We start from the raw sequence: 27,633 nt of genomic DNA on the forward strand, positions 1-27,633 counted from the left end.
GCGCGGAGCGGGTTTGACGGCAGGGAGGGAGAAGGCCGAGGAGTTTGCGGCCCCAAGGGATCTGGGGGTTGAGGTTTTGGCAGAGGGTCACCGGAGACCTCTGGGATTGCCCACTCAAGCCAAGTTCTTTGGTACTCCGGCCCATCATCTTCACTGCCCAGGGGAGAAGCTCCAGGGGATGCCTTTGTGATGACTGTATCTTCAGACGGACCAAAGGAAAATGACGTTTCTTGAAAGATCACTGGCAACACCTCTTTAAAATGACCCATTTCGAGGGTTCCGCAAAATACACAACTACACCGAGGTCGGAAGTAGTTTTGCCCGTATAAAATATGGCGGAAAGCTTTCTGGTCTCTAAGGGAACATTACGTAGTCACGCGGTGTATTACACTGCGCACGCGTAGGGGCACGCACCACAGGAAGTCGTGATGCCCCTACCACAGCGCGAGATTTAGAACGCGTGCGCAGTAGGCTCATCTGGCGGCTGTGTTGTGAAAATGGTGGAGAAGAAAACTTCGGGTATGTGAGCTCCTGGCTGTTGGCCCCCTATCCTCCTCTAAAATCGAACCTGGCCTAGGATTCCCTCAACCAGTTATTAGTCTTAAATCCCTACCCAGGACCTCGGGTCCTGACGTCGGGGCAGACCCCCAAACCATCCGTTCACGTTTTATTCATGCCTGCTGCAAGCCGGGCCCTGGGGATGGAGAAAGAAAAAAAGATCCTTAGCATCCAAGAACTGGCTTTCCGGGAGCTGGGCAGACGCGCAGACTTACCACTGCATTTCAGAGTGATATGTGCTATGGTAGAGGGATGCAGAGTGCCTGGGCTCGGGGAGGAGTGGCATCCAACCCAGCTTCTGGGAAGGAGGGGACTGGAGAGAAGGAAAACGCTTGGACTGAGTCCTGAAAGTCACAGTTTCGCTCCGTGCAGGTGCGTGGGGACTCCTTCCCTGCAGCGGGAACCGCACCTGCCAAGGTAGGAGAGCAAGAAAAAGCAAATCGCTTAGGAAGCCAAGTTCACAGTTCTGGGGCTTGCAGAGGAGAAAGGCTGGAGGGCTAGGAAAAGGTACCCTTGAAAGGCATTGTATACACTGCCGAAGAGTTTGAACTCTGGAGAGGGCGGTGGAGAGCCATCAAGGTCTTTTTAAAAAAATAATTAATTAATTAATTAATTAATTAATTAATTTTTGGCTGTGTTGGGTCTTCGTTTCTGTGCGAGGGCTTTCTCTAGTTGCGGCAAGCGGGGGCCACTCTTCACCGCGGTGCGCGGGCCTCTCACTGTCGCGGCCTCTCTTGTTGTGGAGCACAAGCTCCAGACGCGAGGCTCAGTAGTTGTGGCTCACGGGCCTAGTTGCTCCGCGGCATGTGGGATCTTCCCGGACTAGGGCTCGAACACGTGTCTCCTGCATTGGCAGGCGGATTCTCAACCACTGCGCCACCAGGGAAGCCCCCATCAAGGTCTTTTAAGGCAGGGGAGTGACCCAGACACATTTATCTCTTAGAAAGGGAGTTTAGCTTCAATGCGGAGGATGGATTGGAGCGACTAGAGCTGCCCCGTCCAGTAGAAATTTCTGGGATGATGGGAATGTTCTTAATCAGCACTATTCAGTATGGCAGCTGGTAGCCACATGTGGCTATTGAGCACTTGAAATGTGGCAAGATTGAGAAACTGAATTTAAAATTTTATGTATCTTAATTAATTACATCTTAATTAATCTACATCTAAATTTCAGTAGCCTCATGTGACTAGTGGCTGCTCTATTGTGTAGTGCAGGTTCAGAGATTGGAAGGCCAGTTAGGAAGCTGTTGAGGAATCCAGATAAAAAGAGATGAGGGTCAGAACACTCTGCCAGATTGACTTGTAGTAAATCCAGTCATATCATCTTTAAACCCCTCACTGGATCTCCATCACCCTCACCATAAAATCCCCAAATCCAAATTCCTTTATTTTATTATTTAAAAAAAATTTAAATTTATTTGGTTGTGCTGGGTCTTAGTTGCAGCAGGCGGGCCCCTTAGTTGTGGCATGTGAACTCTTAGTTGCAGCATGCGTGTGGGATCTAGTTCCCTGACCAGGGATCGAACCCGGGCCCCCTGCATTGGGAGCTCGGAGTCTTATCCAGTGGACCACCAGGGAAGTCCCAAAGCCAAATTCCTTTAGATACTTAAAGGTAAGATTCTTAATGGTCTGCTTAACTTCATATCCCCATCCCCCACCACACACACATACTTTATATACCAGCCATACAGAACTTTAAAAAATTTATTGAAGGCACTGCAGTCTTTCATCCAGGCCTTCTCTCATGCTGGTACCAAGGCCTAAGACACCCCACCCCCATCCCAATCAGGCTAACTTCTATTCATCAGTCAGGCCTGAACCTAGACTTACTTTCCTCTGGAAAATCTTCCTGACTACCCCAAGCCCCGGTTATGTGTTTCTGTCATGTGCTTTGTAGTACTGTGTACTTCCCTGTCCTAGCATGTACTATCCTGTACTGTGCTTGTTTATTTGATCATTTATATTCCCCACCTGACTGTAAGCTCTGGTTATATTCCCAGAACCGCCTGGTACTTGGAAGGGAGGCAGTATAGTACAGCGATCAAGAGGATCTCTTTTGATGCTGGGCAGTTCTGGGTTTGAATTCTGACCCAGTTGCTTATTAGCTGTGTAAACTTTGGACAGATTTCTTAACCTCTGAACTCCAGTAAACTGAGGATGATAATGATACCTGTCTCATAAGGTTGATGTAAAGATTAAAGGATTCCATTTATGCAAAGAGCTTAGTACAGGCAGACCTCAGAGATATGCCGGTTTGGTTCTAAACCACTGCAATAAAGCGAATATCGCAATAAAGTGAGTCACACAAATTTTTTTATTTTCCAGTGCATATAAAAATTATGTTTAGGGACTTCCCTGGCTATCTGGTGGTTAAGACTCCACGCTTCCAGTGCAGGGGGCACAGGTTCAATCCCTGGTTGGGGACCTAAGATTCCACATGCTGCTCAGTGCGGCCAAAAAGAAATCTTTTTTATTTTTACGTTATAGTCAGTTAAGTGTGCAATAGCATTATGTCTTTTAAAAATGTACATGCCTTAATTTAAAAATACTTTATTGCTAAGAAATGCTAGCCATCGTGTGAGTCTTCAGGGCGTTGTAACCTTTTTTGCTAGTGGAGGGTCTTGCCTCGATATGGATGGCTGCTGACTGATCGGGGTGATGGTTACTGAAGGCTGGGGTGGCCGTGGCAGTTGCTTAAAGTAAGACAGCAGTGACGTTTGCCACATTGATTGACTCTTCCTTTCGTGAAGGATTTCTCTGTAGCCTGCAATGCTGTTTGATAGCGTTTTACCCAGAGTAGAACTTCTTTCAAAATTGGAGTCAATCCTCTCAAGCCTGTCACTGCTTTATCAACTAAGTTATATAATATTCTATTTTTTAAAAGTCTTTGATTTTTCCTTTCCTTTCCTTTCCCTTTCTTTCTCCTCCCTCCCTCCCTCCCTTCCTTCCTTCTGTCCCCACACAGCTTGCAGAATCTTAGTTCCTCAACCAGGGATTGAACCCTGGCCCACTGCAGTGGGAGCTCATAGTCCTAACCACTGGACAGCCAGGGAGTTCCCTGTTATGTGATACTGTGAATCATTTGTTGTTGTTTCAACAATCTTCACACATCTTCACCACGAGTAGATTTTATCTCAAGAAACCACTTTCTTGGCTCATCCAGAAGAAGCAACTCCTCATCCATGAGTTTTATCATGAGATTTCAGCAATTCAGTCACATCTTCAGGCTCCCCTTCTAATTATAGTTCTCTTACTGTTTCCACCACATCTGCAGTTACTTCCTCCACTGAAGTCTTAAGTCCCTCAAAGTCATCCATAAGGGTTGGAATCAACTTCTTCCAAACTCCTGTTAATGTTGACATTTTGATCTCTTCCCATGAATCACAAATGTTCTTCATGGCATCTAGAATGGTGAATCCTTTCCAGAAGGTTTTCAGTTGACTGCCCAGCTCCATCAGAGGAATCATTATCTATGGCAGCTATAGCCTTATGAAATATATTTCTTAGATAATAAGACTTGAAAGTCAAAATTACTCCTTAATCCATGGGCTGCAGAATGGATGTGTGTTAGCAGGTGTGAAAACAACATTGATCTTGTGGTCCATCTCCCTCAGAGCTCTTGGGTGAGCAGGTGCATTGTCAGTGAGCAGTAATGTTTTGAAAAGTATCTTTTTTTTCTGAGAAGTAGGTATTAACAATGGGCTTCAAATATTCGGTAAACTATGTTGTAAACAAATGTGCTGTCATCCAGGCTTTGTTGTTCCATTTTTAGAGCACAGGCAGAATAGATCTAGCTTAATTCTTAAGGGCCCTAGGATGTTCAGAAGGGTAAATAAGCATTGGCTTCAACTTAAAGTTACCAGCTAGCTGCTTTAGCCCCTAACAAGAGAGTCATCCTATCCTTTGAAGCTTTGAAGCCAGGCATTGACTTCTCCTCTCTAGCTATAAAAGTCCTGGATGGCTGCTGCTTCTAATAGAAGGCAGTTTTGTCTACATTGGAAGTCTGTTGTTTAGTGTTGCCACCCTCGTTAATTATCTTAGCTAGATCTTCTGATTTTTTTTTTTTTTTTTTGGCCATGCTGCACAGCTTGCGGGATCTTAGTTCCCCAATCAGGGATCGAACCCGGGCCCACAGCAGTGAAAGCGCACAGTCCTAACCACGGGGCCACCAGGGAATTCCCTTAGAGCTTCTGAATAACTTACTGTAGCTTCTACAACAGCACTTTTAAAAAATATATTTATTTATTTATTTGGCTGTGCCGGGTCTTTAGTTGCAGCATGCAAACTCTTAGTTGCAGCATGTGGGATCTAGTTCCCTGACCAGGGATCGAACCCAGGCTCCCTGCATTGGGAGTGTGGAGTCTTAGCCATAGGATGCTGGGGAAGTCCCTCTACCTCAGCACTTGCTGCTTCAACTTGCACTTTTATGTTATGGAGACGGCTTCTTTCCTTTTTTTTTTTAAGTTTTTTTAAAATTTACTTATTTATTTACTTATTTTTGGCTGCGTTGGGTCTTTGTTGCTGCGCACGGGCTTTCTCTGGTTGCAGCGAGCGGGGGCTACTCTTCATCGCGGTGTGCGGGCTTCTCATTGAGGTGGCTTCTCTTGTTGTGGAGCACGGGCTCTAGGCACACGGGCTTCAGTAGTTGTAGCGTGCAGGCTCAGTAGTTGTGGCTCGCGGGCTCTAGAGCACAAGCTCAGTAGTTGCGGCGCATGGGCTTAGTTGCTCCGCGGCATGTGGGATCTTCCCGGACCAGGGATTGAACCCATGTCCCCTGCATTGGCAGGTGGATTCTTAACCACTGCACCACCAGGGAAGTCCCTGGCTTCTTTGCTTAAACCTCATGAACCAACCTCTGCTTGCTTCACACTTTGTTTCTGCTGCTTCCTAACCTCTCTCAACCTTTGTAGAATTGAAGAGAGTTAGGGCCTTGCTCTTTATTAGGCTTTGGATTAAGGGAATGTTGTGGCTGGTTTGATCTTCTATCCAGACCACTAAATCTTTCTCCATATGAGCAGTAAGTCTGTTTTGCTTTCTTGTCATTCAGGTGTTGACTGAACTAGCACTTTTAATTTTCTTCAAGAACTTTTCCTTTGCATTCACAACTTAGCTAACTGTTTGGTGCAAGAGGCTGAGCTTTTGGCCTGTCTCAGCTTCTGACATGCCTTCCTCACTAAGCATGATCATTTCTAGCTTTTGATTTAAAGTGAGAGACATGTAGCTCTTCCTTTCACTTGAACACTTAGAGGCCACTGTTAAGGTTATTAATTGGCCTAATTTCAATATTGTTGTGTCTCAGGGAATTGGGAAGCCCGAGGACAGGGAGAGAGACTTGGGACAGCTGACTGCTGGAGCAGTCAGAACACACACACATTTATCAATCACGTTTGCCGTCTTGTATGGGTGCAACTTGTGAGCCCGAAAAAATTACAATAGTAACATCAAAGATCACTGGTCACCGATCACCATAACAAAGATGATAATAATGCAAACGTGTGAAATATTGCAAGAATTACTAAAATGTGACATATAGGCACAGTCTCAGGCTATGGAGAACTCAAGCAAACACACTGGATTTGGCCCTAGATGGTCACTGGTGTCCTGAGTGTGAGTGGTTCCCATTGAATGGAAGTTGGTTTGCCGGGGGTTGGTTAGGAGTGGATGGGAGGTAAGGAAATAAAACTTACCATGGACTGTGCTCTCAAAGCAGAGTAGGTATGAAGTTGGGTAGACACGTGAGAATTTAGCACGTTTTTCTGTGGAGGGGAAAGTACCAGTTGAGTGGGAGGGGTTGAAGATGCAAGAGGCGGGGAGGAGTCGAGCTAGAGGTAAAGGGTTTGGGTTTAACAGTGGGACTTGGGGATGCATCCACTTGATGGATGAGCATCTCTCCATGGTGGCTCATTTCCTTTTAGGTGGGAAATGAGATTGCTGAGTGTAAAGGCTGAGTGCATCAAGGTCCCAGTGGAGCCTGGAAGCCCCGAGTGTACCGTGGTCTCTGTCAGCATGGTTGTGTGATTTTGGCCAGCAGTGAGAGGTCTCCAGGAGGCATTTCATTGCCTGGGTCTGGGATTAGGAGGAAAGTCTGGGGCCAAAAGGATAGAAAACAGGCATGAATGGGGACTTACCTGGTGGTCCAGTGGCTAAGAGTCCACGCTCCCAGTTCAGGGGGCCCAGGTTCGTTCCCTGGTCAGGGAACTGGATCCTGCATGCCGCAACTAAGAGTTCACGTGCCGCAACTAAGAATCCCGCATGCCACAACTAAAGATCCCACATGCAACAATGAAGATCCTGCGTGCCACAGCTGAGACCCAGCGCAGCCGAATAAATAAATAAGTAAATAAATAAATATTAAAAAAAAAGAAAAGAAAACAGGCATGAGTGACTGAATCGGCAGTCTTAGGTAGCTGGGAAGGAAGCAGCCAGAGTGGGTGATATATTGGGAGAAGATACAGGGGCCAAGGGCTTGGGGACTAGGATGAGATCAGAGAACTGTGCCTCCCCAACCCCTGGACGTCTTCCACACGCGGCCCAGAGCCAAGGCCGCCCCAGCTTCTCTCTTCTCTGACCCCGTAACTCTTCTGGCCCCGTCCCATCTAGTTCGCTCCCAGGATCCTGGACAGCGGCGGGTGCTGGACCGGGCGGCCCGGCAACGCCGCATCAACAGGCAGCTCGAGGCCTTGGAGAATGACAACTTCCAGGACGACCCCCACGCAGGGCTCCCCCAGCTCGGCAAGCGGCTGCCTCAGTTTGATGATGATGCAGACACTGGTGAGTCAGGTGGAGGAGGAGGCGGGGGCCAGGTGCCAGGAGACAAGGCTGCAGGAGGAGGGAAGAGCCTGCCCCGGTCAGGGTGTGTAAGGACACCGGGCTGGGGGATGGGTGATCCAGGAGCTCCTCTGGCTCCTTTGAGCCAGCTGCTCTCCCTTTCTGTGCTTCAGTTTCCTTTCCTGTATGTATCAATAGAATGAAGAAGCTGGAGCCGATGAGCTCTGAGATCCCTTGAGCTCGGACACAAAGCTCTAGATATAGGGAGGGTGGAGATGGAGGAAGGCTTGGCTTGGAGAAGTGGGGGGCGGGGAAGGGTGGTAGAGAGAGGCCGGCTTAGAACCCAGGTGGGCACCTGGGCAATGAATGGACACGGGGGATCGGAACGGTGAAGCAAAGAACCAGTGTCTTCCTTGGCACGTGCCAAGTAACTCAATGCTCTTGACCTCTAGGAAAGAAAAAGAAGAAAACTCGAGGTGATCATTTTAAACTTCGTTTCCGAAAAAACTTTCAGGCCTTGCTGGAGGAGCAGGTGAGAGGAGCTGGCTGGGGAGGACCTCACAGGGCAGGGATGCACCTGCAGAGATCCTTGGCCCCGGCGCGTGTTCCTGGGAGGGGACAGAGGGGTCATAGGACTAGCCCCCTTGTCTCTGCAGAACCTGAGTGTGGCTGAGGGCCCCAACTACCTGACGGCCTGTGCAGGACCCCCATCCCGGCCCCAGCGCCCCTTCTGTGCTGTCTGTGGCTTCCCCTCCCCCTACACCTGTGTCAGCTGCGGCGCCCGGTACTGTACTGTGCGCTGCCTGGGCACCCACCAGGAGACCAGGTGAGAGGGGCCTCCCCCGGGTCCACACCCTCCCCCTCCTCCCCCCACAGCCTCCTGGACCCTCTGCTCATCCTGGGCTTCCTCTGCCTTGCAGGTGCCTGAAGTGGACTGTATGACCCTAGGCGTCCCCAGAGAGGAAGGCCTTCCGTGCATCACCTGGCCTTGGAGAGGGCATCACCGAAAGGAAGGGTGCTCCCCCTGGGTCAATAGAGGAGCACAACAAAGCTCGTGTCCTGTCCTCCAGGGAAGACCAGTCTTACTCCCAGGGATTGTGGCAGGGCAGTGGGCTGAGCCCTCAGAGTGCTGTTGTAATAAAAGGTCTCGTGAGGAGGAGCCTGCCTGTGTGGTCCTGTGGGGTTTTGGGGGTGACGCTGAGGGGTCTCCTGTCTCTCGAACTCACTGCTCTGTGTCTTTTCCTACTCCTGCTGTCTGCCCCTCATGGTCCCTGACTGTGAAAGGTTATGTCCCATTCTTCTGCCATCCCCAGGTCTTTGCATTTCTTGGCTGCTTCTTTTTTTTTTTTTTAATACATTTATTTATGTATTTATTTATGGCCGTGTTGGGTCTTCATTGCTGTGCACAGGCTTTCTCTAGTTGCAGTGAGTAAGGGTTATTCTTCGTTGCGGTGGCTTCTCTTATTGCAGAGCATGGGCTCTAGGCACGCAGGCTCAGTAGTTGTGGCTCGAGGGCTCTAGAGCACAGGCTCAGTAGTTGTGGCACACGGGCTTAGTCGCTCTGCAGCATGTGGGATCTTCCCAGACCAGGGATTGAACTTGTGTCCCCTGCATTGGCAAGCGGATTCTTAACCACTGCGCCACCAGGGAAGTCCCTTGGCTGCTTTATGTCGCTATTTGGGTTATTGATCTAGTTCTTTTTTTTTTTTTTTTTTTTAATTTTGTTTCTATAGTTACTCTGGGTATCTTTTGAGTACCGCTGGCTCCCAGGACTGGTGATGGGGAAGTGGAGTGAGGGGAGGGGTGGGGCTGGGGGTATAGAAGGGCACCACAGAAGGCACCAGCCCTGTCTTTGTCCTCTGGTTCTTAACCAAACGAGAGAGACTGGGACCTCATTCTTGGTGCTGCCCGTCTGAGGGAGCACTTGTCCTTAGGAAGCCCCTCTTACCAGGGGCTGTGGTGTGTGAAATTATTAGCAGCAGAGAGAACCCAGAAATTTCTGGGAAGCATCAGGAAGTTCACGGTGTAGAGGCTCCTGTTCTTGGTGGCCCTGGATGCTGTAACTTCTGTGGTACTAGAGCTTCCTACACCCACACCTTCTCTAAGTGGATTGCAAGCTGTGAGCTCTTAAGTGCCTTGGAGTTGCTGTCTTAAGACCCTGTACCCTGTTGCAACGTAGCAGACCAGATGCTTAGGAAATATTTGTTGCACAAATTACTTCAGTAAGATATTAATGAGATCCAGCCAAGTTGGTGTTAGGGAGCTTCTTAGGCTCTTGGGGACTTTCCTGGGGTTGGCCCAAATATTCCCAGTGTCTTCCTGAGGAGCTTCCTGCTCTTTCTCTGGAGACTTGGTTGGGCAAGTGGTGTTGGTGACATCTTCGTGTTGAGGACAGCGTTTAGAGACAATCCTCAGTGTGGTGGTTTTGAAAAATGGCTGTAAAATTTTTTACCATCCTTTCATCAAAAGGTGGTGCTTGGTCCCCTTCCCCTGGGATCTGGGCAGGCTTATGACTACTTGGACCAGTAGAAAATGGTAGAAGAGCGATCACATGACACTCAAGGCGAGGTGGTAAAAGGCAGTGCAGCTTCTGCCTTGTCCCCAGGACACTTGCTTTTGGAGCCTTCAGCTACCATGTGAGAAATCCAACCATCCTGAAGCTGCCATGCTGTGAGGAAGCCCAGGCTACACCCAGAGGCCACGTGCAGGTCCTCCCATTGACAGGTCCGGCTGAGCCTTCAAGCCATCCCAGCCCAGGCTTCCATCACATGAGTGAAGATGCTTCCTGATGATTCCAACCCCCAGACATCAAGTTACCCTCAGCCATCTGAGTCTTCCTAGCCGCGTCCTCAACATCGTGGAGCAGACACTGGCCGTCTCTGCTGTGTCCTGTCTAAATTCCTGACCTTCAGAATCTCTGTATATAATAAAATGGTTTATGCCTTTGAGTCTTGGGATGGTTGGTTATACAGCAATAGTAACTGGGACATCAGGAATTCAGTCTGCTGGCTGCTAACTCTTGGCCTAGATTAATTACCTTGCTCTCAGGAACGAAAACTTTCCTAGATCCTAACCTTTCTATTTTTCTCTCCACCAAGAAGTATACTCAAGAAAGTAAATAGAATTCCCTGGTGGTGCCATGGTTAGGACTCGGTGCTTTTACTGCCGGGGCCCTGGGTTCGATCCCTAGTTGGGGAACTAAGATCCCACAAGCCACAGGCATGGCAAAAAAAAAAAAAAAAAAAAAAAGAAAGACCATTTCTGGGCTGAGAAACACCTGTGCTTCACTGTGATCACCTGTGTCGGAATTCCTGTCAGATTTCCACTGAGCACAATCTCTTTGGTTTTTCCCTAAATTTACTGACTTTGTTTCCTATTTTGTTGCTATAAAAAGAATCACAGAGGTTCTGCTTGCTATAAGATTTGTCTACTCAGGGACACACTCAGTCTTCCCCAACTGACCTTGATAGGACATAGCCAGACCCCAGGGGCTCCTGATGCTCTGATGCTGATTGGGTCCCCAAGTCATTCATTGATGTTCTCTAGGAAAGATCTCCAGACCCCCATTTGAAACCTTAACTCCTCAAGGAAAACCTTGAGCAATTTTTGCCAGCTTCCTGTGTACTAGTGGAGACTTGGTCCCCACCTTGGGAAACACCTTGGTCTTTGGGAAATCTACACTATGCCAAAGCTTCTAGAGGCCAGAAGCTTCTAGATCCAGTGTCATGTGATAGGGCAGCACAGACCCTTCCTGGGCCCACGGGCAGAAGAGGTTAATGCTAGGATCTGGAAGGCTGAAGACCGGGGCGCTCCCACCTAAAGACCTCAATGAGCTTTAAGTTTAATTGACATGGATTAGGGACTTCCCTGGTGGTGCGGTGGTTAAGACTCTGCACTCCCAAAGCAGGGGGCCTGGGTTCAGTCCCTGGTTAGGGAACTAGATCCCACATGCATGCCACAACTACGAGTTTGCATGCCACAACTAAGGAGCCCATGTGCCGCAACTAAGGAGCCCATGTGCTGCAACTAAGGAGCCCACGAGCTGCAACTAAGGAGCCCACTTGCTGCAACTAAGACCTGGTACAACTAACTAACTAAATAAATAAATAAAATATTAATAATAATAATAATTGACATGGATTAGTTTGGAGAACCAGGGATTCTGGGAAACAGGCCATTTGGGTCTTCAGTCTCAAACCTTGGGCCTACTTACTAATTACTTTACTACTAATTATTACTAGCTTGGACAGGTCACTTTGCCTCTTTGACTCTGTTACAGCCACCTCCCAGAAATTGTGAGGATTAAATGAGACTGTACCAAGCCCAGTGCCTGGCATCTGGTAAGTACTCAGCTGTTGATATCATTGCCCAAGACCTAAAGCAGTTTGTTGCTGAGCTTTCTCATAGCTAGTTCCTCAAAAACTGGAAGATTCCTGGAGTAGCCTTAGCACCTTGCCTATTACATGGTAACTAGCTGTCTGCATTTCTGCTCCCAACCTGTGAGTTCTCTGAGGGCAGGGTACCGGTCTTGCTGCTGTAGCTTCTAGCAAAGAAGAAAATAGTGTTGAAAAGGGTACATGTGTCTATGAGTCTGTTTCTATTTTGTAGATAGTTCATTTGTGCCTTATTTTAGATTCCTCATAGTTGGTAGATGCAAACTATTACATTTAGAATGGGTAAACAACAAGGTCCTAATGTATAGCACAGGGAACTATATTCAATATCCTGTGATAAACCATAATGGAAAAGGATATAAAGAATGTATATATGTGTATAACTGAGTCACTTTGCTATACAGCAGAGATTGACACAACATTGTAAATCAACTATACTTCAATTTTTAAAAAACTACCAAAAAAAGGTACATGTGTCGATAGCTCTTTATAGCCATGTGACCCTGGTGCAATGGACAAAGGAATCAAAATTTAACCCCATGATCATATTCAGGCACATAGTAAATGCTCGAATATGAAACTCGGCTCTGGTTCGTTTTCCTAAAAGGGGGGAAGGGACGAGAAGAGGCAGGTCAGCATCACGTGGCCCAGGGCTCCTGGTAGATTGTTACACTAAGGGCCTGCATGAAATACACTTGCCAGTGTCTACGCTCCTGGAGAGTCCCTTCCACGTGGACTTTGGACTTGGCCAGGGGACATCCGCAAATGGTACGAAAGCAGAGTATTGGTGGTGGAGGGGCAGGGATAGGCCACGGAACCCTTTATGTAGGGAGCAGCGCAAAAAGCATAAGTGTTTCTGGGTGGAGCCCAGTAGGAAGCCCTGATTCAAATGTGTGTCCAAGTGAGCAGTCCAGCTTGCTGAGAGAGCACGGTTGTATGGAGGAATAGTAAGAAATGGGGACAGAAAGGCAGGCTAGGGCCAGGCAGTGTGTCAAGGTATAACTGTCTTTTTTGTTTTGTTTTTTCTGAGGCACCGGGGAGCTGCCAGGGCAGGGCAATGAACAGGGCTCCAGTAGAGGAATGGGGACTGAGTCACAAAGATGGGATGAGAAGCTTACTTAGGGGAATTCTGTAATGAGTCCAGGCAAGAGAGGATGAGGGCCGGACCCAACACCAGGCGGTCAAGGGGGAGAACTAGGTGGATGTGGAAGAACTCTGTGGAAGGAGAATTGATAGGATTTGGCAGCCCACTGAGGGGACGTGGCGAAGAGGAAGTGAAGGGAGAAGCCAGAGATGACTGAGGATGTCAGTCTGAGACTCAGAGCTTGGCATGACAGGAACTGTGGCTCTGGGGGAAAGTGATGCATTTACCTAGCCTGGTGAAAACACACAGGGGGTGCATGACTTCTGAAGCTCCGGAGAGAGAACCCAGTTAGAATGCAGATGTGGGAGGTCCCTACAACCCAGGAGAAAGTTGGTGCAGGTGAGCAGATGGATGAAAGAGAAAGGGGAGGGGGCCAAGTTCAGAACCCAAGCCACCCCCAAGTGACTGGTCGCTGTATTCAGCACGGCAGGGGATAGGTGCCAGGACAGGGCCCTGGTCCCCCCTCCTTCCACTGGATGCCAGACTTCTTTCTCACGGCCTCAGTCTCCTGTCTCAAGTGGGTACTGACTGCTCTGTTCAGTACTCACTGGGCCTGTGCCAGGCATGCCCATGACCCCGTGCCACACCCGAGCTGGATACTGAGTCACACACACACCATCAACACGCAAGCCTCTCTGAACAGAACTCCAGTGCCTTTTCTGGAAGTTATTATTTTTTAAAATAAATTTATTTATTTATTTATTTATGGCTGTGTTGGGTCTTTGTTGCTGGGCACGGGCTTTCTCTAGTTGCGGCGAGTGGGGGCTACTCTTCATTGTGGTGTGCGGGCTTCTCATTGCGGTGGCTTCTCTTGTTGTGGAGCACGGCTCTAGGCACGCGGGCTTCAGTAGTTGTGGCTCGTGGGCTGTAGAGCTCAGGCTTAGTAGTGGTGGCGCACAGGCTTAGCTGCTACGCGGCATGTGGGATCTTCCCGGACCGTGGCTTGAACCCGTGTCCCCTGCATTGGCAGGTGGATTCTTAACTGCACCACCAGGGAAGTCCCTCTGGAAGTTATTGAACCATCCCCAGAAAACTGTACTTGCACCAGGTCTGGTTGATTTGACACAGTTTCAAAGGGCTTTTCAGTTTCTGATATCCACTCTCAGGCCCAGGTAAAGAAACTCTGCTCTAGACCAACTGTCTCCTTGTACAGCTGTGAGAAAGGTCCAGAGTAAAAGGAGTGATCTGTTATCAGTCTGGCCAGAGGGTAGCTATTCCGGTTCCTAGAGCTGGATATTCCTTATCTGCTCTTTGATGGCCCTTATCGGTTAGTTGTAACAGTGCCACACTCTAGAAATCACCTGCCACTCCTCTCCTCGTCTGCTGGATGGGACAGCCCAAAGGCGATGGAGAGGAGAACAGGTGACAGCCTGGGGTCCAGGAACTGAGGCGGCACCCAGGGTCCCTTGCTGGGCCAACTGCCTCATGACCCCTTCAACCCCTGAACAGTTCGCAATACAAATTTATTTATGCGAGTATTTATACAGACCACAAACACTCGGGGATGCCTCCGCCCCCTTAACGGCCCAGAACCCAGACTCAGAAGGTTAAGAGGGTTCCAGCCTCAGGGGCCAGAGGTGAGTTCTCAGGAAGCAGTTTCTTGGCCTGAGAGGATCCAGGGGGCCAGACGAAAGAGGCGTGACCAGGGCGGAGCTCCGACGGGGAAGGCGGGGCCTGAGGTCAGAGCTGGGCGCGGCTTCCGGGCACGGGGCGGAGCCTGAAGCGTGGTTTGGCCCTCAGCTTGTTACCGCGAGTAGGGGCCTGTGCCTGCAGCCCCGGGTTTACGGGCACCCCTCTCCACTGGGGGCAGTGGGAATGGAATGGGGTCCACAGGCCAGGCCACCTACACGTAAGCGTTTTTCCCGTACTTGCCAAAGCTGCTGTCGCCTTCTTCATCCGAGGCCGAGGTGGGCAGGCGGGCAGCGAGGCTTTTGGCGGGCATTGCCGGGGCCTTGTACGGAAGCCGGATGCTGGCAGGGGAGAGAACCTGGGTCAGAGGGAGATGCGGCCCTTGCCCCGCGCCCCGCCCCTCGCGGCACGCCCTCCCTTACCTGGCGCCGTGGTCCTCGTCCCGAGAGCCGCAGCAGTTGGAGAAGAGGCAGATGCCACCCAGGATGGCGAGCAGGGAGGCGCTCCAGCCCAGGTAGAGGGCGGGGCCCAGCTCGTACCTGGGGACAAGAATGATGAGCAGGTGGTGCTAGCTCAGGGTGGGGCAGAGGCCCACCCACTACCCCCGTGGGTGGGGCTCCCACACTCACTTGGTTCCGGGGTACAAGGGGTCGAAGAAGTCCCGGGTGATGTTGAAGGCGTACCAGGAGATGGCCACAATCCCACAGATACCTGGGGGAGGGAGAGGAGAACCGCACTAGGCCCTGCGGAGGAAGGGCGGCCCAGAGAGCAGGACGTGGGCATCAAGTCCAAGAGCAAGTTTCACTGGATCCCTTTCGCTTCCCCTCTCCAGCTCATGACTCTTCTGTTTCCTACGTCAACTGCAGGCTGCTCGATCCAGCCCCCAGGACCCTACCGCGCCCACCTCTCCTGTCTGTCTCCACTCTGCTCCTCAGCCCCTCTTCCCCCTGTTTATCCCCGACCTGCCCTGGCATTCCTACCTCTAGCGCCTGGACCACAGTTTCCTCGCTGGGAATCTGCTCATCCAAGTCCTACCCATCCTCAAAAGCCCAAGCAGTCTTCCCCATCATCCTTGCCTGCTCTGACTCCCCTTTCCTTGGCCTCCTAGAGCCCTCAGCGCTGTGCCAGGTCTTCACCACTCGGTGCATGAAGGCCTGAAGCCAGCCGGGCCCCCGGACTACAGGTCCAGCCTGGCCGCCCCCTGGGGCTTGTCTTCCAGCAAGCCACCTGGCCTTTCTGAGCCTGTTTCCACATCTGGAGAACAGGACAAGACCTGCCCTGCCAACAGGCTTTTTGTGAGGTGATGCGTGCAGAAATGTTTTGCAAATTGAAAAGGGGTGGTGAGTCACATGGTACTGTTATTGTGTACAGTGTGTGTGTGTGTGTGTGTGTCTGTGTGTGTGCACATGTCCTAACTCTGGGCTTCCCATCCAGGCTGTAAGCTCTGGAAGGCAGAAACTCTCACCTTTGGAGTCCCTCCCACACCTCACTCCTGCCTGGCTCCTAGTGCGGGCTCAAGAAATATTGCTGATGGACTGATTTGTAACCAAGGGATCTGGTGAGTATGGGTGAGAGTGGGGTGAGCAGGGAGAGAGGGCAGGTGTCAATGCAAAGGGGAAGGTGAGGCAACCCTGCAGTCTGGGCCACGGGCCACCCCACCCCCACCACGGCACAGCGTCCCCCCATCACTTGCCCCAATTACCAGCCAGTATGTGTAGGGCCCCTGCGGTGGCCGCCAGCTTGGCTTTCCTGGAGGGCTCCAGACCTCCAATGTTCGTGCAGCGCAGCCCCACCATGCCTAGGGAGAGGCCCAGGAAGCCCAGGAGGATGGCGGTGATCATGAGCGCCCGGCAGGCCTGGATGTACCCTAGGGAGGTGGGAGGCAGCCATGGGTCCCGGAGCCGGCCCCTTCCCCTCCATCTGCTCTCCCGGCTACGACAGTCAGCCCCTTATACAACCTGCTCAGGTCTCAGTCCCTAAAAGCCCTCAAGTCCTCTCCCTGTCCTTCAGGCCCCATCCAGCCTAAGGGGTCAGGCTGAGGGGTCACACCCCCCTCCATCCCAGGAGCTCACCTCGGTGCCAACGAGGCTCAGCGCCGCCTGACCCTCCCGCCTGCGCAGGCGCACTTCGCCTCTACCTCCGTTACAGGGCTTCTCCTCGGAGCCACTGACACTTTGGCCGGATAATGCTTTGTTCTGGGGGGCATTCTCTGCATTGTAGGATGTTTAGCAGCATCCTTGGCCTCTGCCCACTAGACGTCAGTAGCAGTCCCCCCAAACAGGACAATCAAAACGTTTAGACATCGTCAAAAAATCACCCCTGGTTGAGAACCGCCGTGCTCTGCCGGGTATTACAGACACTGCACCCAAGCACCCCCTCCCTTTCCCCACATCTACTAGGTCCCATTTACTGCCCAGCGCAGTGCCTGACATCCTGAACTGAGCCTCTTCCTGGAGTGACCGATAGGGGGCAGCAGTGGCCTATGGGTCACTGGGTAAAGGGCAGGTTCTTATCTGGAACGTGGGATACCTGGGCCTAGGACCAATCCAGGTCAGTCTAGCTCATATGCTTTCGGTGCCTGTTTCCCCTTTCTCAAACTCCCTTTCTGGCCCCCCTTCCTCCTTCTCTGTCTTTGATAGTTGCCAAGCACTCCCAAGGACCTTGCACCCTTTTACCAGGTGGGGCAGTGCCACCTGTGTTGAAGGGGAAAGGCTGGGTCCCTGCCAGGAGGGTGTGAAGCGGCCCAGAGTTGGTGGGCAGGGAAGACCGACCAAGTTCTCTGGGAGCATTCTCTTATTCCCAGCCACTCCTTCCGGAGTTCCCACCCTCTCCCCATCCAGCCATTCAGCCATCCCCACCTGGGGCAGACCAGCTCCGGATCCTCAGGTAGCTCTCGTAGACAAAGAGAGATTATTGAAGGGCCCATAAGAGCATGGGCTGGGTGGCTGCGAGGTGGATAATTGATAGGAACCTTCCCAGGACCAGAACCAGCCTGGGAAGGAAGTATCAGCTGGCTCGTGATACACACGAGTCTGGATTCCAGCCCCCCTACCACCTGTGTGGCTCTGGGCAGGCCACCTTGCAGTTTAACAGCTTCTGGAAGATGAGGTTACTAACACCGCCAACAGCGGGGCTGTTATCAGCACTGAAATGGTGCATGTGAAGCATGCAGCACAATGCCTGGAACCTCAACCTGGGCAGCTGCGCTCTCTGCTCTCCCCCTCAGCACGCCCTCGCACCCCCGTCTTTCATTGTCTTTCGTGCACACTCACGAGAGGTTTCAAGCAGCAGTCCAAGTTGGGGCCCCTTCTTACACCATGGTGTGGTTGAGGGGTAAGTCAGAAGGGGGTGGCCAGGGCTGCTGAGTGGCTGCCGCCAATGTCCGTTCTGGCCACCCAGCATTCTGGGTGTCTGGCCCAGACTGTACTCAACTTTTACAGAGGGCTTTTTTCGGGGGGGGCAGCATCCTGGATGGGATGAGAGCATGAAGCCCCTGCAGCTGCCTCAGGAGATTCTGGGAATAGTGGGGGCACAAGAGACCCACCTGGACTCCCTAGTGGCTCAGAGCATCTTTGACATACACGGGGGCGATTTCATGGCATGCTGACCTCGGCTCTTTCCCCTACCCCCTGGCCCCTGCAGCAGGGGGCCTGGAAAAGCATGACGGCTCCGTGAGCACCCAGTGAGGGCATGGGAGCTGCACTGCATAGGGTTTCTTGTCATCCCCTCTTGGCCTGGCGAGGGGCCTACTGAAGGACTCTCCTGGGGAATAATGGGGGTGCTACTCATAGGTGAGCAGGGAGCAGGACGATGCTTCAGCCACCAGGGAGAAACTTTCTGGGCCAAAAGAGCTGTAGGCTCCAGCCCGCCAAGAACCTCAAAAAAGTACGTTGACCCGAGAACCCCAAACACATACACACACACACCCCTGCTTACAGTGGACACTGAGATGTGCAAGAGGACTCCCTTTAAAACAGTCCTTTGGGACTCACCATAGTGGTGAAACCAATGCCCCAGTGGAAGCCTGGCGAAGCTACTGAGACTTTTAAGTATCTCAACCCCCAAGAATCCAAGATGAGGTTTCCTCTTCATCCCACGAGCCCCAGCACTCCCACCCTGAAACTAAAATGCTGAATTTGATTGAGCGAATATAGATGCTCACATCACATTAACATTTTGCACATTTTATCTCATATAATCCTCACGACCACCTGGTGAACCAGTGCTATTATGACCGTAATCTTACAGATGGGTCAAATGCAGCTCATTTTGTCACCTGCCCGGGGCACAGAGCTAGTCAAAGGCAGGTGCTGAAGCCGGCACTCTGGCCCCAGTGCCTGCACTTGTAGCCACAAAGACAGAGGGTCAAGTTAGAGCAGGGTGCCACGTGTGGTGAGGCCTCCACCGCAGTTCCAGAGGGCTGCCCCCAGCACTCCCGGCTTCAGAAACCCAGGTCTCCCAGCTGGATTGGGCCTCCCATATCTGTATGGTGCCCAAGGTCAGACCACAGGCAGCACCCACCCTTGCCGGGGTCTCTCCAACCACCCACCTCCCTCTGCTCCCCTCAGCTCTCCCCACCCCGTACCAGAGAGGGCCAGCATGGATGGGAACTCCCAGCAGTTGTAGACTCCAAGGGAGTCGGTGGCACAGCTATACCAGAGGTTCTCGAAGACGGTGCTGGTGGTGATGACGTTCCCGTGCACGGTGGACACTCGCCAGCTGCTGTGTGTCAGGGTCACCCCTAGCATCAGCAGCCCCAGGGCTGAGATGAAGAAGCCGAAGATCTCCACAGCCACCGACATGGTGGGACACAGGCCCCGAGGGGAGACTGGGGCCCCAGAGGAGGGGAGGGGCTGAGCCCCAGGGGAACTTGAAGGGGCTTTGGCTAAGGAGGGCGGTTAAGGCAGGCTGGGGAGAGAGAGGGAGGCAGGCTGCAGCCTCTGCCTCTTTCTTGGCCCAGGTCTGTCTCTGGTTGGTCTCTTCCCTCTCTCCGGGTCTCTCCGCTTCCCTGCAGGTCGGTCAGAGGAGTGAGACAAGCGTGCACAGCAGCTGTTGAAGAGGCGATGGACGGAATAAACGAAACGGGCCAAAAGTCCACCCCCTCCCCGCCAGTCTCTGGGCTGCCCTGGGCTCCCCGCCCCGCGAGGGTGTGGGGAGAGGACTTACCAGGGAGGGACTAACGGATGCCGCCAAGGAAGGGCTCCCACGGGAGGCACTGGGAACCGAGGGGAAGCATCCGCCTCTGACTCAGCTTTAATCGGGGGCCAGAGAATGGAGTAAGAGGGACAAGAGACAGAGATGGAGACTGACCCCAGACAGGTCCCCTGCACCTTTCAGTGGGGAAGGACCAAGGGAGCGGAGCCACCCTCTCTGAATGTTGGTGAGAACAATTCAAGAAACTCAAAGAGCTAGGGGTTGAGGCATTGAGTCTCCAAGGAAGATGAAGGTTGAAAAAGGGAATGGGGAATCTGGGAGAAACCCATGGCTCTGGAATCCAACCAACCTGGATTCAAACCAGGTCCCATCATTTACCAAAGGGATGTGGGCATGAAGTTCGAGCCCCTTGAGCTTGTTTCCGGTTCTGTGAACTAGAACTACCACTCCTCACTTCATGAGAATTGTGACTACAGATCAAAGCTCCCTGCAAGTATGAATTGCTCAATACTTGGTGAATGCCCTGGGTCTGGACGCCCAAGGGCCAGGGTGAGGCCAAAGGAGGTTGCTTTCCCCCAAACTTCAACTTCCTGAACTTGAATTTCCCCCCTTGTTGGGATGATCTTTGACTCTCGGCAAAAAGCTTGATCTTGCTGCTAAGGGGCCTCGAGGGGAATAAATCACAAGCCCAGGATATGATCCTCTGATAAACTAAGAAGCAAAGAGTTATCAGAACTGTCACCAGCTCTATTAATTATGAGAGATTAGAAACTTCTGGGTTTGCCCCACCCCAAACTGAAGCTGAGCACCTGTCCCGGCACAGACGGTCTCAGTTCCCGCCCCAAGGCCACGGCTGGGGCAGCTCTGGTTCTCTTCTGGCAGGTGAGGCTGGGGCTCAGTCCAAGGGGCCCGTCCTACACCCAGGCGGTCACATGGGCATCACTGCGCTGAGGTGGTCCCCCATCCCCTCTTCGCCGTGTCAGGCTCCTCTGTGCTCCCCCAGGCGCCTCTGCCCCAATCCCCCCCCCCGCAAGCTGGGCTGAGGAACGAGAAGTATGCAGTGAAGTAAGGCAGGCCCACGCTGAGCCTGGCACGGGCCGGGTGTTGGGCAAAGCAGGCTGTGTGGGGACTGGGTCCCGACCTTTCTTCTGCAACTGGGATGTCCTGGGTTCCTGACCTCTCCCAAGACCTCTGCCGACTCCATGCCAAATGCCCATTTCCTTCCCCCCACTAGTGGCCCCCCTCCCCTAAGGAGTGGGATGGGGGGGAGGAAGGGGAGGGCGCAGGAAGACAAAGGGAGGGAAGGGTGGAGGTTTTGGAGGAAACTGAGTGGGGGCCGCCCTGGTGTGGAAAACTCCACACACTGAGAGGCAGCCGAGTGGGTCAGAGCAGATGGGAGATGTCAATTCTTGCCTGTCCCTTCAGCTCTGCCCTTTCCGCCTCTGGTCACTGCTTTTTCTCAGGATTCTACAGCCGTGCAAAGGGCACGTCCCTATGCTGCCTGCCACTGCTCAAGGACGTGGCTGGGCTGGTGGGGGAGGAAGGAAGGGTGTAGGGTCTGAGCAGCTCAGCGGACAAAGGAGAACCCCATAGCCTGGGGGGCAGAAGTAGGAGAGCACAGAGCAGGGAAGGCCCATGCACGACCCCCACCCCTGGGCCCAACAGAACCTGCCCCTTCCTCAACATAGACACAGAGGTTCCCAAGCCAAAGCCCAATTTTATTTACACTCATCCCAAAACACATGATTTGGGGCTAGGGGACAGGTCTCAGGGGAGAGGAGGTTGAAGGTCACAGAGGACAGTGACAGGTGCAGAAGAAGAAAGGGATGGTGAGGACGGGTGGGCCTCTCTTCCAGTGTCCTCCATGGGCTCCACGTGTCTGTCCCCAGGCAGAGGCAGAGATGCCGTCTCGTTCAGGATTTGGACTTGGATACAGCAAGTCCGATGAGTCCAGCCAGTCCCGCCACGCCCAGGGCCATGCCTCCAACAATGGCCATGCCCACTAGACCATCTGGGGAGAGGAAAAGGGAGACCGTCATGAGTCCAAAACCCTAGTCCCTGCAGGGACCTCGGCCACCATCTTGCTGCCCGCTGCTCCTCAACAGAGGATGTGCCTCTTTATCTGGAGTCACGGGGTGAGGGACCCCTGAGGGATGGAGAAAGAAGGGGGTTTGGGGAGGAACTGCTTGGAGGGCACCATCTGAAGAGAGACCAGAGGGCCCAGGCACGAGGGAAGGAGGAGGACTTAACAGAGTTGAGAGGGACCTGGGGATGCTGGGGGCCAGGGAGACACGAGGGTGGGGAGTGGACGGAGACGGAGGGAGAAGGGCAGACAGGACGGCCTTCACCTTTCTTCATGGCCTTGTCAATGAGCTGTTCCAGTTCCTGGGCCTGGGTGTTCTGCGGCTCTGTCTGCAGCAGCCCTCGCACATACTTTAGGGCTTTTTCATATTCCTACACTCAGGGAGAATGACACACCCCCTCAGAATTCTATCCCTCTTCCTACCCATCAGAAGGGCCTTCCCTCCGCGGGCCCCAGGGCTCTTCCCTCCACCTCCACCCCCTCCCTCCCTCCAGCCCGACCCAGTGGAGCAGAGTCCACAAACCACCCCAACTGTGTGGGGTTGATAAGCCGAGGGAGATAACAGCCCAAGGCTCGGGGCTGCACCCCACTGCTGATGTCACACTGCTCCCCACACCCTCAGCACCCGGATCCTCTGTCTCTCACCTTCCCTCAGCGTCCTGCTATCACCCTGCACCTCGGTACCCAACACCACCCCCTGCCTACCACCCTCTTCAGCCTTCCAGAGGGCCTGGGCTCTGTGATGGAGGAGAGAGACGCGAGGGAGCTTGGCCACCAGGCGGGGTGGAGGGGCTCCCCACCTTACCTTGAGCCGGTAGTTCCCCACAGCCAGGTAGAAGACATAATCCCGCTGCTCCTCTTTGCTCCCTTTGGGCAACAGCTCTAGGGAGGGGGGGAGGGAAGAGGGTAAAAACCCCTTCTCTCCCTTCCCAGTGCCTGTGTCCCAGAGACCCCCTCCACTCCCTGAATACCTATAAGATCCTGGGAGAAAGTCACTGTCCTGAGCCTCCATTTCGGCTCCGGTCACTCCGGGTTTCCCAGCCAGAGCTCTGGGGCAGCATGAACCCCAGCTGCCCCAATGCCCCAGTGATCCACACCCCGGTATCAACACTACAGTCAACTTTGGTTCATCCAAGTGAACTGAAAGGAAATCAAGGCACCGGAGAAGCCAAAAGGCATCTCTACTCAGCTGTGGCATCTGCTGTGTATTTTAACTACAGCAGCTTGCTGACCAGAATAGTGTTCAAAATCAGTTTGCACTCTTTTCCCCTTTAAAAAAACAGCTCCAAACTCACCTTCAGTTACCCCTCCCTGAAAAACCCCACCTGACTTTCTTAGTTCAGTGACTTCCCAGAGGCTCATGTGTTCAGTTGCACTCTGCATTCGAATTTGCTGCTAAGTGGTTTTGCAGGTGTTTACACATCTTCCCAAGTGTCTGTACTGCCTCCTCAACTAGACTGGCAATGTTTAGAGACCAATTCTACAGCTGTGCCCTGCTGTAGAGGAAACCTGAGAAATAGACAAATGGAGGCAGAGATGATTTGCACTAAGGAAGAGTCTTACTTTTATGGATTTACAACAGGCATCCTTGGCTAGTACAGTGATTGCTTATACACCATTACTTAACCAAGAGAAAGGGGGTACAGAGAAATTTAAAGGTCAAGTATTGTGGCCTCTGAAAAATGGTGACCCATCCAAAACCAGCAGGAAATAGGATTCTGATCAAAAAAGCACCATGTGCTCACAGGTTTTGGGAACCATTTTCTGTACTTCTTCCACACCCACCCACCCCCAAAAGGTTTTCAACAGCTGCTAAATAAGCAACACGGTGGGGGTGGGGGGCAAAGAGCATGGGACTGGGACACACAAGCAGGAGCTTCTAGTCCCAATTCAGCCAAAAACCAACCAGCTGTGTGACCTGAGACAAGTCACTTTCCTTATGTCTAGACTACCAGGTCACCAAAGTTCTGTGGGGACTGACATGCTATGACTCTGTCTGGCAAAACAACCATCGATGAGGTGGCAAGTAGCCAAAAGCACAGTGGGAGAAGTCAGGCTAAGTATAGCCCTTATTTTGCAGTGTGTTTACTGGTAAGTAACTGTGAGGTGACCGCACTATGAGGTCCCATGTTGAAAAAGGATCCGCGAACTTGAGATGGACGGAGTGAGCCAGGCCAACGTGGTTGAGGACGATGGCAGTTGGGAAGGGGAGAGCTGGGGAGCCAGCCTAGCACCTCACCCTCCAGCAGAGCAAGGCCTTTACGGATGTCATCGTTGTATTTGCTTCGCACCAGGCACCAGGCATATTCAAACTGCGTGCTCTTGGACACTGAGCCTGCTGCCGTCTCAGACTGAAATTTCCTTTCAAACTTCTGCCATAGGAGAGGAGAGGAGTCATTTAGAGGTGACGGGGGCAAGCCATACTGTAGCAGGACCTGGGTGTCCCTTTCCCCGTTACTCTGCATCTTCCCCTCTGCCACATTTCCCTTTTGGGTCTTGGGGTCTGGTACCCCAGGTTCTGCCACCTCCAGCGCTGGGACCCAGGCTTTCTGCTTCTTAGTGGCGGGCTGTCTTGGCCCCCCTCTGCTTCCCTCGCCCTAGTGGTACCGACTGGAGATGCCACCTGCTGGCGGCTCCAGGCACCGCGCCCGGAGCAGCTGACCCCGAGAGGCTGAACAGTAAACACGCTGTCAGAACTGCTCAACAACAGCCCACGCGGTCCCTCGTCGGAGACTGCTTCTCCCATCCCCACCCTGCCGGTCTGGACCCTTTCTTATCTGAAAAACGGGAATAAAAATAGTGCCTACCTCCTACTAGAGCTACAAAGATTGAGATCTCCCCTGAAAGGTACTTAGCACCGTGCCGGATTGTGACTAATATATGAAAGTTTAAGGTGGTCACTGTGTTCCCCTTGCCACTGAAGGAGCACTCAAAATCGGGTGCCCTCACCCTGACCTCCTAGCTCCTGCATGCACTCAGCACCCGTCAAACTCCAGGCCCCCAAGCTGAGGCGTGGTGGCGCAGGAAACTACATCTCCCATTAGCCTTTGGGGCAAAGTGGAACCTCTAGGCAGGAGCCGGGCGCTGCAGGGGCTGCCGGGAGCCGTAGTTCGACTTCCCTAGGTAAAGCTGATGCTGGGAAGAGGGTTTGGCCCCTACCCGGGCTCTCCTCAGGGCCCGCCCTTCCGAATCTTCCTTTTCCCTCCCTCAAGGCCGGGCCTCACCAGTAGGTCCTCCACAGACACCAACTCGTTCAGCACGGCCTCCATGGCCGCCGGCCCCGCAATGCTCACAACTCAGACGCTACTGTGCCACCTTCTCCATGGCCCACTGACCGGGGCGGAGAGTCACTTCCGGCGTCCGGCGGAAGCGGGATCGCCCTCCGCTGCGCAGAGCCAATCGCTTCACGTAGCCGCCGTGAGCCTGCCCCCACCCCGTCCCCCCCCGCCGCCGCCGCGAAGCAGCGGGGATCACTGATGCGCATGCTCCAACAAGTCCTTCTCGTTTTCCCACGGCTCGCAGGCTGCACACGGTGCCAGACCTGTCTTCAAGCCCGTCTTCATCTTCCTGGGTACCCTGCGTGTGCCTCCGTGTACGGAGGCTGCCTCACTAAACTCTGAGACTATGTCTTGGTGGTTAGCCCCCAGACTGAAAACAGCGGAAAGAGAAGGTGGGGAACTGGGCATGAATCACATAATTTTAGGGACCAGTGTAACCCTCCCTCGCTCCCCCCCCACCAGTTCTCCCCTCCCAGATAGCTAGGACCCTAGACGCTACGTGATTTTTCAGTGCCTGCAAGAAAATCATAACTGGTACCACCGCTGACTCTTATAATGCAAGAGGAAAGAAAACTGATCTGTTAACCATACACCCAGGACTGGAATACATAATAATGGGGGATGCTATCAATGGGAATTTAAAGAAAAGCAGTTGTCACTGCTTGCAGAGAGGGTCCAGTCTTCTAAATATTATTTAATAAAGCATCCTCTGGGTGTACCTAAGGGGGAAAGGCCTGCAATGTGGGGTCATGGCCAGTAAGGAGCTTGGCAGTGTGAAGCAACAAAGCATGGAAAGGGGAAATGCTGCATGCCACTCTGGCATCTGTGCTCTGTGCAGTGATGGGACTGGGTAGGTAGTGATTTTCAAATTTCTTTTTACCTTGACCCACAGTGCTCCAGTACACATGTGAATGTAAGTTCCATGAGAGCAGAGACTGTATCTTGTTTATCCGTGCATCTCCAGCTCCGAGCACAAGGTAAATGTTCGAGAAATATTCGTTGAATAAACAGGAAATAAAGCCGACAATAGTAATGACGGCAGTGCAAGTGCAGGGGATTATCATCCAAACACCTTTCACATTTGCAAGACCCCTTGATTTTTTTTTTTCTTTCCTCATAATAGCCTTGTGAGTTAAGTTGGCAAGTTATTCTTCTCTATTTGGCTTGGACAGTTGAAATGATTGTGATATGAGCTCAGTAAACTTTGAGAGAAACCTCAGTTTAGGGAACTGGCTCCATAATAGTCACGGAGAAAAATTCACATTCATTCAAAGATGTATTGAGCTTCTAATTTTGGCTGGGCTTTGAGGTAAGCAGAGAGGGTAAAAAGATGTACAGAATACGAAGCAGATGGGTGAAAACAGGACCGAGCACAAAGGGCAACTACTAGCAAGGCAGGGAATATAAGAAAGCCAAAAGGGCATTATTTCTATCAGGATGTTACTTCCTTCGGGTGGCCTGCTGCCCCTTATCCGTGTTGTATCTGTTGCAGCTCTTGGCACAGGCCTGGCACGTGGCAAAAGCTCCATCAGGGTTTGTTAAATGTATATTTGTGGGGGGAAAAGGAATGCCTTACTCACATGGCTCAATTCTGTGCCAGTGAAGAGATTCTAAGTCTGAGTTTGTGTTTCTCTGGTCTAGTTAGCATAGCCATCCACCCTGGATCACAGGGATAAGAAGTAGTGCCTGTTAATTTTACATCCAAATTATGTTCCTCCGTCTTCTTCAAGCAGCATCCAAATGCAAACCATTGTCATCTCTGCCTTGGGAGACACTGACAGCCAGCTCACTGGTTCCCTGCATCCATTCTTGCCCCGTTACTGTCAATTTACCACCCAGCAGTCAGAGGGACCTTATAAAAACACAATTCTCAATTTATCTGGAACCCTTTAATGCCTTCTCATTGTCCTTAGAACAAAGGCCAAAATCTTGTAGCAAAGCCTAGAAGGTCTTCTCTAGTCTGGTCTGTGCTTACCTCTCTGCCTCATCTCTCCATCACTGCCTCTCCCTGTTAGGCCTTTTTTCAGTTCTGAAACCCCCAGTGGCCACAGGCCCTCTGCACATGCAGCCCCCTCTATCTGGAACATCTTTCCCCCCCCCCCTTTGTTTATATGGCTCATTCATTCATCCATTCATTCATGATTTAATTCATTCAACAAATACTCGTTGAGCACCTGCTATGTGCCAGGCACTGTTTAAGTGCCAGGGATCAGTGCTGAATAAAGTTCTTGTTCTCATGGAACTTGCGTTTTAGTGGGGAAAACAGAAAAAAATACTTGAACAAGTAAATAACTAAAAACACAATAATGGCAGGAGTTGAAAATGCTCTGAAAACAAATAAAGCAGGGGAAAAGGATTGTGAGAGAAGAGGATACTATTGGAGGAGAGCTCAAAGAAGCCCACCCTGCAGAGGTGACAGACACCTGGGCAGAGACCTGAAGGGCGTGAATGAGCCATGCAGGTAAATGGTGGAAGAACATTCCAAGCAGACAAATGGGCAAGTGCAAAAGCCTTAAGGAAGGAACGCACACGAGTTGTTTAGAAAATGAGGGCAGAGAGGTGGCCAGGGGCAGATCATGTAGGGCCTTGTAGACTCTGGGAAGGAATCTGGATTTAATTTGATGA

The 27,633-nt window shown here is 52.0% G+C and overlaps 3 protein-coding genes and 1 long non-coding RNA gene across 4 annotated transcripts; 2 read left to right on the plus strand and 2 right to left on the minus strand.

The window, feature by feature from the left end:
* Nucleotides 1-44: 44 nt before the first annotated feature.
* Nucleotides 45-8,485, plus strand: ZNHIT1 (zinc finger HIT-type containing 1). Its single transcript, XM_081257423.1, has 5 exons — nt 45-519; nt 7,159-7,329; nt 7,779-7,858; nt 7,983-8,152; nt 8,247-8,485. Exons 1-5 carry the CDS (start codon nt 498-500, stop codon nt 8,266-8,268), a joined length of 465 nt encoding a protein of 154 aa, XP_081113549.1. The 5' UTR covers nt 45-497; the 3' UTR covers nt 8,269-8,485.
* A 5,952-nt stretch (nt 8,486-14,437) lies between these two features.
* CLDN15 (claudin 15) lies at nt 14,438-20,313 on the minus strand. The gene is made up of 5 exons (XM_081256191.1): nt 19,079-20,313; nt 16,196-16,360; nt 15,123-15,204; nt 14,916-15,032; nt 14,438-14,834 (listed from the first exon to the last, which is right to left on the minus strand). The coding sequence occupies exons 1-5, from the start codon at nt 19,293-19,295 to the stop codon at nt 14,708-14,710; spliced, it is 708 nt and encodes a 235-aa protein (XP_081112317.1). The 5' UTR covers nt 19,296-20,313; the 3' UTR covers nt 14,438-14,707.
* Nucleotides 14,936-19,189, plus strand: LOC308628841. Its single transcript, XR_014017585.1, has 3 exons — nt 14,936-15,007; nt 15,928-16,051; nt 19,062-19,189. It is a non-coding gene; the product is annotated as an uncharacterized lncRNA (long non-coding RNA).
* A 1,031-nt stretch (nt 20,314-21,344) lies between the features above and the next one.
* FIS1 (fission, mitochondrial 1) lies at nt 21,345-25,107 on the minus strand. Its single transcript, XM_081257566.1, has 5 exons — nt 24,955-25,107; nt 23,970-24,102; nt 22,536-22,612; nt 21,996-22,101; nt 21,345-21,658 (listed from the first exon to the last, which is right to left on the minus strand). The coding sequence occupies exons 1-5, from the start codon at nt 24,997-24,999 to the stop codon at nt 21,561-21,563; spliced, it is 459 nt and encodes a 152-aa protein (XP_081113692.1). The 5' UTR covers nt 25,000-25,107; the 3' UTR covers nt 21,345-21,560.
* Between the last annotated feature and the right edge of the window lie 2,526 nt (nt 25,108-27,633).

This window comes from Mesoplodon bidens (assembly GCF_964165515.1).
Source record: "Mesoplodon bidens genome assembly, chromosome: 15".
NCBI lineage: Eukaryota > Metazoa > Chordata > Mammalia > Artiodactyla > Ziphiidae > Mesoplodon > Mesoplodon bidens.